We start from the raw sequence: 10,578 nt of genomic DNA on the forward strand, positions 1-10,578 counted from the left end.
TCAATAAAGACAAACAATTAAGATGCTGTTTGAGAATACTAGTAAGCTTAATAATTTACCAATGACAACTAATTTAATTAACTAGAGAAGGTAGGCGGGCACATCTGATACCTTACTCTCTTCTCGGAGAATGAAAAGCCAGCTGTGCTCTGTGTCCTCTACCAGCACAGACCACAGAAACTGGTGGAGAGGATATTTTCAGTGATGCTGACCACTGATTGAAGTAACAGGGGAGCTGGTGGAGGGCAGAAGCAGGATTCCTGTCTGGGGAGAGTAGCTTCACTGAGGCCCCAGGGAAATCGGACATTCAGGGACCTGTGCTGGCGAGAGGGGAGGCCTGTGAACCTGGGAACCTTGGCAGATTTGGTCTATCCACTAGAATTCAAGCTCTTATTTGGCTAATAAAGACTTAACTACTTCCCAAGTCTGGTATTATTTGTGAATTAGCAAATTTTGCCCTTCACATTCTCAACACCCACAGATTTCTGCGTCTGTATCTATGCCTGTGCTTTTCTGTTATCTTTTTAAAACCACTTGGGTCTGCCGGGTTACATTGTTGCGCCACTATTTTATATAACTACAACACAAGCAGCAACAATTTAAGCAAGGCTATTTATAATTCTCTAGATGAGTGGCTTATTGTCTTCTCTAAAAGGTCACAGATTCATTTGTATATCTATAAATTTCAAGAACCTTTGCAAGGAGAAAGAACTAACATTTTGAGCTCTTCTAAGCAAAGGTGCAAAATGGAGCATAATTATCCCTGGGCACAAAGCATTCTTGGGAATTCTTACCAGACTACCATAAGCTAAAATGATCTTACTCCAAATAGCAGAAGTAAAACTGAGAATGAAGTGATGAGATCTGCTCCAGATTCAAGGTCCAGCCCAACTCTTCCTTTTAAAGCTCTGCTTAAAAAAAAAAAAACAAAAAAACCCCACTTAGCTATAAGCCCAAAGCCAATATTCTGCATTTTTACCCTGGAAAAATGAAAGAGCTTTGTGGCAGAGTACATAGCAGCCATTCTCAGTTCTTTCTCTTTCGAATAGGGCCAGTAGTGTGTTCACCCCCTGGCGAGGAGCCATGATTGTCCGAGCTGGTCATGGCCATCCTAACCTTTGCTAGATTTTTGAAATCTAGCTTCTCTAGATTCTCTTCCTCTTACAGCTTCTCTACACTGGCTTATGATATGTGAAGGAAGTCAGTTGAGTCCTTTTGAAAATTATTTTATTCATATTAAAAGAGACAATCCTTTCCTTCTTATTTGGGTGAGGATTTGATGCCATCTCATATCCAACAAGGAGAAGCCAAGGTCTAACAAAACAGGCTAGACCCCCATCCTGGAGCCACAGCCCTGGAACCTAACAGTTTCGCCTTTGCTCCTTAAGGCGTCCTTGCATGTAGGACAACGGTGCCCTATTTGAAGTCTTTCCAGTTAAACTGAAGTTCAGTGGAGGAACATTTCCTTGGGAACCATCACAGTCCATGTAACTCCAATACTCCGGGATATCTCCTCTGAAACAAGTTGCTCTCGAAGGCAAGACATTGGAGTGATGATCATAAACCTGGTGAATAAATCATAGAGCACACCTTTATTCCCAGCACTCAGGAGGCGGAGGCAGGAGGGCTGCTGTGAGCTCAAGGCCAGCCTGAAATGCATGGTGAGATCTTGACTTTAAAAAAATCATAAACCTGTGTCTTTTCCAGTTCATACAGGGAAGCCACTCCTTATACATTGTTTTTATTTTTTTTTTCTTAGAGAAATCTGTAGATATACATTTATTTATTCAGGAAGCTGGTTTACTGCAACAGGTGCCACTGCAGATAAACCAGGGCTCCTGCTTTCTGCAGACAGACATAAAGCAAGTGTCCCACCAGGGAGGACAGGCAGCTGAGATCGATCGGTGCTGCCGAGGCTGGTGGCAGTGACTCCAGAAAGCTGCTTCAGGGGAGGAGGAGCAAGTAAACTGGGTGACCACCTATGCCAGCCTATGTCGGGATTGTTCAGGATTCTTAACTGCGAAAGGAGAGCAGCTGAGGTGGGCAGAAAGGGACAGGAAGAAACGTGGACAGCACACGTGGTGGACCCTGCGCCTGACCGATGACATGGGAGGTGCTGCAGTGGAGGACAGTCCCCAAGGCCTGGCGCTTCTGCTGGGCAGCTGGGGGCACATTCCTCAGCGCACTGTCCTGCACCAATGGGCCGTGTTCTCTACCGTCTTCTGCCACGGTCCTCCCAAGCGTGCCATTCCTCCCCTCCACGGGAGCCGGGCCTGCCTCCACCTACTCAACCGAGGCTGGCCTGCGGACTTGCTCTGGCCATCAGAAGGCAGCACAAACCGCAGATGCCCCACCAGAGCCTAGATCTTGGTAGGCTTTGAACCCTCTGCTCACTCAAGCCCTGCCAACCTGCCCGAGGTTGAGACATGTGACTCAGCAACTGCCACTTTCGTGTCACATCCTATAACCGGCTCCAGACAGGGTGAGCCGGACTTAGGCCACCAGGCCCCATTTCTCCCCGCAGGATCTGGGGGTGCTATCCATGGTGCAGGGAAGCGATGTGCCAGGATCAGGGGCGCCTGACCTGGGTTAACGTAACGGACCCCCAGAGCTATACCTGGGTAGGAAGCGGTTGTTGCCCTAAGACAATAAATTTTGCCCAGTTTATCACGTAGTAGAATTTAACCGATAAAGGCTGGAACATAGCCCCTGAGACACACGAAGGTTTTCTAACTCCAAGGATAAAGTTCCAAGGCCTCTGACTGGCCACGGTGCGCTCCTGTGCTCTCCTCTCTCCCCCACTTCCACGCTAACCCTACCCGTACTGGAAGTAAATACGTGAACAGCGAAGCACATGAATGACTCAAGTGCAGAGCCCGGGATGGATGATGGAGGGCTGGAGCCGCAGCGCGCAGCAGGTGGAAGCGCGTTGGTGCTGGGCTGAGTCAGCCGCGGCGCCCGCCCGCGGGGAGAGGCTGCCGGGTCTGGAGCGCGGCTGCAGAGCTGCTGCCTGGGCTGCCCGAGCAAGTGACTGCCGCTACCTCGAGGGCACCGACTTAGGCTTATGACTCTCTCTCTTTCCCCATATTAGTGTCACCGCTCAGCACCTTTTAAACATAAAGGGCAAAATTCGACAGGACTCCACCCCTCCCGTTGTGCCAGGTGTAGCCGACCGACTGTGCTCCCCTCTTTTTCTTTCCTCCACCGGCCCCAAACTCAAGTCGCCCGCAGGACTCACGGGCCGGTGAGCGCAGCGAGGCTAAGAGGCCTCCCGCGGGCAACAGGGCAGCTGGCAGCGCACTGCGAGCCGGGCGGTGCGCAGGGGCGGGACGGTGGGGAGGAGCTGGGCGCCCCCGCGCTCCGCCCATGCAGCCCTTTAAAAGCCGCGGGCCGGGCAGCCGGGCGAGTCTCGAGCACCGGGCTCCAAGCGGCGCTGAGCGGCTCCAGACTCCGGTTGCGGGCGCGGCCCCGACCGGCCTTGCGCCCTGCGCCCCCGCCGAGGTCGAGCTCCATGCGGCTGCCCACCATGTCCGGGCACTTTCTGCTCACACCCATCCCGGAGTCCTCCTCCGACTGCCTCCCGCCAAAGGACATCAAGCTAGCGGTGCTGGGCGCCGGACGCGTGGGCAAGAGCGGTGAGTGTGCGGGTGGCGAGGGCCGGGGAGCCGGGGCCGAGGGGACCGCGCCCCGCGGCATCGGAAGGGTCCCCCAGTCCCGGAGCCTTCCTGCCCACCTGTTTCCTCGGTGCCGCTGCCCCGGGCTCGGGCCTGGCTGGGGGGCGGGGCGCCTGGTGGAGGCGGGGTGCGGGAGGGGGCCTCCTTCCGGTCGTGCCCACCCGGACCTCCGAAGCCCCTGCGCTGCGCCCTCGGCCTTGAACGCCAGGCGTGCGCTGTGGGCAGCCCGCGCGGGGTCCGGCGGCCCATCGGCACCGGCAAGGGTCCACGTTCTAGGGTCTGGACCTGTTCCCAGAGCTGATTCTCTTGTTTCCATCCCAGCAATGATAGTGCGCTTCCTGACCAAGCGATTCATCGGCGACTATGAGCCGAATACAGGTTAGAGTAACTTCGTGCTCGCTGTTTTCCTGCTTGTTTCTGTTTGCTGAGCAGAGTGCGGGAATTTAAAAGTAAATTCTTGACTTCATCCTCCAGGCAAGTTGTATTCCCGGCTCGTCTTCGTCGAGGGGGACCAGCTGTCCCTGCAGATCCAGGACACACCTGGCAGCGTGCAGGTGAGGACGGCCAGGAGGAACCAGGCACCTCTCGGGCCACCCAAGGCCGGCCAGCGTGCCACACGGGCGGAACTGAGCACGAGGCCCAGATACCTGCGGATTTAAATGCACTTAAATGTAGGGGTGGGCTGCCCGCTGTGGGCCTGGGGTTGGGGTGTTGTAAACTCCCCCAAGGAGGCGGTTGGTTAGAGGCGACTTGGAGAGTGCAGCATGTTATGGTCCCTGCTTCTGGGCTTCTGGTGTGGAACTCCCTCTCCCCTCAGGAATGTCACGGGAGACCTTATCAGACCCATATATGGGTCACTGACTGATGCTTAGCTTTACCTTGCAGTCTCGACAGCCGTCAGTAAGGCAGGGCTCACCCAAACCATAAAAACCAAACAACAACAAATCGCAGCTGGGGGTGCAGCTTGGTGGTAAAGGGTATGATTAGCACATGACACCCCCTCCCCGCAGGTTTGATTCCCAGCACCGTTTAAAAATTAACTAATAAACAAAAGCAAGAAAGCGTGGCATTCTGGTGGGAGAGGGTCTTCTTCCCACCCAGGACAGCCCGAGGCACTCGCCTTGGCTGCTTCTCTGAGCCAGGGATTGCCATCACAAAACCTCTTGGCCAGCAGTCTGGTCTGGAATGTAACTTAACCAGCAAGTAACTAATGCGAATCCCTTAGAGGGAGGAAAGGGCCTGGGGAAGAAGCCAAAGAAAGGAATTTGTTTCTGTAGCATTCTCATGAAGTTGCCTGCTAAAAATATTTTTATGGGTTTGGGAATACATATTTATCTTGGCTTATTTTCAAAGTTTTGTTTATTATGAATTAGTTCTCTAAAAATTGAGCCATTCTGGTTTAAAGTTACTCAGTCAGCCACGGTTCATCCGAGACTGCCTGTCAGGTGGGGAGGGTTAAAAATCATCCCTCAGTAGCAGCTAACAAAATAAGGCAGGCTGGGAGCTGGAGAATTTGCACACTGTATCAAAAGCCTCCTTCTGCAGAGGCCGGTAGAACCTGAAAACTATATTTAATGCTTGCTTTTTGCAGTGGTTACTTTGATGTTATATTTAAGTTCATCTTGAACGAGGGCTTCCTTGATCAGACCTCCTTTTATCTTTCTCAGGCCCAGGACAGCCCCAGCCAGGCAACGGATTCCCTGTCCAAGTGTATGCAGTGGGCAGATGGCTTTCTGCTGGTCTATTCCATCACGGACTACAACAGCTACCAGTCCATCCGGCCCCTCTATCAGCACATCCGGAAGGTCCACCCTGACTCCAAAGCCCCTGTCATCATCGTGGCAAACAAGGGGGACCTTCTGCATGCCCGGCAGGTACAGACGCACGATGGTATTCAGCTGGCCAATGAGCTGGGCAGCCTGTTCCTTGAGATATCCACGAGTGAAAACTACGAAGACGTCTGTGATGTGTTTCAGCATCTCTGCAAGGAAGTCAGCAAGGTGCACAGCCTCAGCGGGGAGCGGAGAAGGACCTCCATCATCCCCCGGCCCCGCTCTCCCAACATGCAGGACCTGAAGCGCCGCTTCAAGCAGGCTCTGTCCTCCAAAGTCAAAGCCCCCTCCACCCTGGGCTGAGCTGTCTGGGGCAAACTGTGTCCTTTTTATTATGCCATGGTGCAGCTAAAAGACTGGGTCTCTCCCTTTTTAATCACATGTTCAGAGTTTATTTTTATAAAGACTTTCCTGGTTTTCAAGTGTATGTGTGTTTCTGAAGATTCACAGTGATTGTCTGCAAGTTGGGTAGAATTTTTTTTAATAAAATAACTTTTTTTTTTTTTAAACTGTAACTACTGGCCGGTTTTCCATTAAAGGCAAAATGGCAACATTGCTCCTTGTTTTCTAAATGTCTTTTTATAGAAATCGCACTTGCACCAGAGCCCAGAACTGCTCGATGCTTGTCTTCACTCTGAACTCTGATTGGTGTCATGTAGTAGGGAGGGGGTTCTGCAGAGCGAGTCTGCTGGGGAGAAGGGCAAGTATGCAGAGGAGGAGAGAGATGTGAATAACTGGAGGATAATTAGATTAGTTTACCGCAAGTCATGAAATTCACTGTGTTTTTCAAGTGAAGGAATACTTTATGAGCTGGTATTTAAAAAGTCACAAATCATAAGTAACATTTTTACTTATTTCAAATAAGCGTAGCCTCTGTTAGCATAAGAAAAAGAAAAAAAACTTTTTCAGGATTCACCTAATGTCAAAAAGTGGGCTTTGCCATCCAGGCGTGGCCTTAAAATTCTTCCCTTCCTGTCTCCCTGATCCTCCGTTGCATCTGATGGAAATAAAGAGATAATAAAGTCTGATTTCACAAGTCACACAGTTTATTGTCATCCAAAGAAATGTTTTTAGGCTCACACTGCTCAAAGAGGAGGAGAGTATTATGAATTATTCCATAGACAAAGTATGTTAACCATATAGAAATGAGTTTCAAAATTGTTACAGACCTGTTGAGTTAGAATATTAGGTTGTCAAAAGTGTCGCTGTTAGGATGGAAGCCAGCCTCTGGAGAGGAAAGTCTAGTAAAAGCCCAGGAATATCCTCTTTCGGGGCAGGGAGGCTAGAGACTGAACCTGGAGCTCAGTGCTCTACCACTGAGCTATGTGTCCAGCCCTGAGGTTTATGTCCTATGATTTTTGGGAGAAGCTGTCTTGAACTACCATGGAATTGGAGACGTGAGGTCCTGCAAAGCCACTGTGAGGCACAGGCTTTGGAGACTGGCACCCAGGATAACAGGATATCACCTTGACCTTTAGATCTTCAGGGAAGTGGCAGGCAGAATAGCCTTGCCAAATCAATGATATATAATTTGTGTGTGTGTGTCTCAAAGCCCAGTAGTTGAGCAAAGTAGCCAGGTTACAAACCCATCCATGGGGTCTGATGAATTCTGATGTAACATTCCTGGGATTTCCTACAAGATTCGAGGTCTGGTAAAATCTCGCAGTCTTAAAGGGGTGGGCGATTGGGGAATGTTCTCTAAAACAAAAGCATCACATTGCACATTGTATGTTTGGGACATTTCAGGCTACAAGCCACGCTCACATCTCATATGGCTCCAGAGCTGTCAGTGCTTTCTCTGCTGTTTTTCTCCAAAGCCTCCTCCTGCCTTAATCCAGCTCTTTATGCCCGTGTCTAGACCGGCAAGCGGGAGTCTAAACAAAACTCTGGTTTCTTGGCCTCTGGAATGACGCCCCTCCAATTCTCTCTTTACATCAGAGCATTACTAACCAACTCTAATCATTTTCCTTTCATGGCTGAAAGAAACTCAACTGGTTTCCTTTTATCAACTGGGGAAAACATAAATGGTACATGGCTTTAAGATTGTGTATTACTTCTCCAGTTCGATCATCCCTTCCCTGCTAAGCATGTGGACATGGATACACACACATATGCACACATGCACGCACGCATGCACACACACACAGAGTCCCTAGCAGTCTCTCCCAAAGAACTGTCTGCTTTCCTGATATACTTCAGACTTTTGTGTCTCTCTGCCTTGATGCAAACTACCCCTCATCTCAAATGTATATTTTTGTTCTATATCAAAAGGCTCAATGACTCATGACTATTCCAAGGCTAAAGTCACATCTTGACACCCCCATCTCTCCCTTGAAAGAGAATTCTGGGAATGGTGGCACTTGCCTATAATCTCAGCATTTGAGAGGCTGAGGCAGGAGGACTGCCACAAGTTCAAGACCAGCCTGGGCTGCATAGCAAGCGCCTGTCTCACCTGCTCACCTAAGTCAGATGCTAGAGCAGCTGCAGGATCCCTTTCTGAGTATCCCTCTACCCCTACAACATTTGTGTTTTATCCCAGTTGGCTTTCAGCCCACAGGGCATGGCCTTGGGGCCCGAGGTGAGGAAGAACACAATGGGAGCAGTGCAGGGCAGAGAATCCTGCTCACTCCCCAAAGCTTGAAAAAAGAGCTCCGCAGGTGACAACCAAGCCTTAACCCCCTGGTCTTTGGGAGACACTGCCCATAGGAGCTAAAATATTACCTGTACCAAATGGCATGAAAGATAACACGTGTCTGAACTGTCCAAATAATTAAAGAAAACTATTATTTTAGGTTCTGTTATCTTTTTAAAAGGGCCTGAGCTCCCCTTCCTGTTTGCATGTTCTCAGACAGAAAACACTGTTTCTAGGATGATGGATTCTGGGTTTCCCATCATGCATCTTCATGTTGTCAGTGCAGACAAAAGAATAACTCATTCTCCTAGGCTCGCCATGCCTACAGCTCATCCAGATCGCCAGCTGGCGCCAAGGGATCAAATATCCCACTGGGAAAATTTAAAATATAACGCAAAAGCTAAACAACGCAAGAGGCATCATAGGCAGCCTACGGTCAAGTTTCAAGTGAGTAAATAATACCAACAAGAAGTCCCTTTGGGGTGTCTAGGGGATCTCAGGCTGTGGACCAGATGAGTTTCCAGCCAGTTGCGAAGTGAGCCAAAGCTTCAATAACTTGGGACAGAGGGGACAGTGCTACAAACTGTTTTTCTTGTGCTCAGCTTTACAAATAATGGATCCTTGGAGCCTCATGGTTCCCTTTCAAGATCACCGTCCAGAACTGGCCCTGCAGAGGAACCAGTCCCCTGGTCTTAGAGAGAGCTCCATGCCTATTGTCTCTCTTTCCCAGCCTCCTGCTGATTGAGGTCCCTTAGGGCTCATGGTATTTAGGGAACATCTGAACCGATCCCAGGATAGTAGCCTTGGAGACAAAAAATATAAGCCTGGAGTTATCAGGAGGTAGTTAGGATGGAAAATTGTTGAATTTGCATTTGGGCATGAGAATCTGAAGATGTTAAGTTTAACCAGGCACTGAGACTGAGGAGGCCTGTTGTGGAGAAGTCAAGCCCTAAATCCACTTCAAAAATGGAGAGGAAATAACCAGTACAGCTGTGGGTGTTGCTAATTTGCTTATATTGCAGAGCTTCTGAAACACAGGGTAGAACTTTACAACTTGGATGGGTATGGAGAGGACAGTGTCCCTACATCTTTGCCCATAGTTTTTTTTTTTCTCTGAGACACCATCTCCAGGGTGAGCGTTACCTGCTCATGAAGGTGGTAGGGTCACAGCTTCTCTTGGTTCTTGTTAGGGTTTGGTCCGGAAATGTCCTCCAAGGCCATGTGTTGAAGTTTTAGCTCTTAGCTTGGCACTAGAGTGAACCCTTCAGGAGACAGGGCCTGGAGTGAGATCATCAGGTCATTGGAGTCAAAGGAACTTGGGGACCCAGATCTCTTTTCCCAGATTCTCTTCTCAGCCACAAGATGAGCAGTTTTCTTCCACCATGATGTTTGTTTCATTATAGACTCAAAAGCAACTGACCATGGACTGAACCTTCTAAAACTGTGAGCCAAAATATATCTTACCATATCTTAGGTATTTGTCATAATAGCAGAAGGCTAACTAATACAGTCGCTCTTCACTCTCCCTCTCATTTGTAAGATTTTTTTTTAATAGTGCTAGGGTTTGAACCTAGATCTTGCATAGCTAGGCAAGCATTTTACCATTGAGCAACACATGGTGGCTTCAAGATTTGTATTTGAGAAATCCCCGTCCACCAGTCTTCTTTCTCTGGTTAAAGTGTAGCTGTTGATTCTGCCCTAAAGCTCTGTAGAATGATTTAATTGGTGTTGCAAACAGTGTAGTCCTGGAAAAATGGATGAAATCCAAATGGATAAATTGTACATCCTGCAAACATTCTGTACTTCATATGTAACTCATGGAAAGCAAATGGGAATAACAAAGATGAACCAATTATAACAGAAGAAAATAAATTTGTTATGCTTGTGTTGACGTGAAAGACAAAATGGAAGTTCTAAAGTTTATTAATATATATTTATAGAAATAAATTAAATAAACAACTGTAGAAGGCTGGGCTAAACAATAGAACAAATAGAAAAGACAAGATGACTATTTAGCTGCTAACTTTGGGCTCAAATAACTACATGTATATGTTGCAATTTTAAATTCCTATTATGCAAAACTACCAATTCAAACTTACAATCTAAGATATTTTACCTGATGAATAAGTTATACTTACCAATTGGTTGCTTTCCAAAATGTGTAATATTTTGAATGACTATTAAAATTAGTCTCAAGGTATTTTAAAAGATGTGATAAAGGAAAAATAAGATTATTTTCTAAACAGGAAGTTAGCTAGAGCTCTAGGAAAATTTAATCTATGTAAGTGGTGATTTGGTTGTAACAGGAGAAGGGTTCTCAGCAGAAAAGACTGGAAATTCAGCTACCCTGGATAGAATCTATAGACACCTTTCACATCAGAATACCCTCATATAGGAAGTCAAAAAAGTGCTTAAAGTTAAATTATTTAAAAATGTATTG

The 10,578-nt window shown here is 48.0% G+C and overlaps 1 protein-coding gene across 1 annotated transcript; it reads left to right on the forward strand.

The window, feature by feature from the left end:
• Positions 1 to 3,385: 3,385 nt before the first annotated feature.
• Positions 3,386 to 6,062, forward strand: Rasl11a (RAS like family 11 member A). The gene is made up of 4 exons (XM_003477404.5): positions 3,386 to 3,635; positions 3,996 to 4,052; positions 4,149 to 4,228; positions 5,342 to 6,062. The coding sequence occupies exons 1-4, from the start codon at positions 3,512 to 3,514 to the stop codon at positions 5,807 to 5,809; spliced, it is 729 nt and encodes a 242-aa protein (XP_003477452.1). The 5' UTR covers positions 3,386 to 3,511; the 3' UTR covers positions 5,810 to 6,062.
• The last annotated feature ends 4,516 nt before the right edge of the window (positions 6,063 to 10,578 follow it).

The sequence above is a fragment of the Cavia porcellus genome, unplaced genomic scaffold (genome assembly GCF_034190915.1).
Source record: "Cavia porcellus strain 051 isolate PalLab524CR breed Dunkin Hartley unplaced genomic scaffold, mCavPor4.1 scaffold_21, whole genome shotgun sequence".
NCBI classification, from domain to species: domain Eukaryota; kingdom Metazoa; phylum Chordata; class Mammalia; order Rodentia; family Caviidae; genus Cavia; species Cavia porcellus.

What these genes read in the sequence shown, in the direction of transcription:
- Rasl11a (XM_003477404.5), top strand. Translation starts at nt 3,512, where the DNA reads ATGCGGCTGCCCACCATGTCCGGGCACTTTCTGCTCACACCCATCCCG. An exon ending in CGACTATGAGCCGAATACAG is followed by an intron (nt 4,053 to 4,148) that starts GTTAGAGTAACT and finishes TTCATCCTCCAG; the next exon opens with GCAAGTTGTATTCCCGGCTC. An exon ending in ACACACCTGGCAGCGTGCAG is followed by an intron (nt 4,229 to 5,341) that starts GTGAGGACGGCC and finishes TATCTTTCTCAG; the next exon opens with GCCCAGGACAGCCCCAGCCA.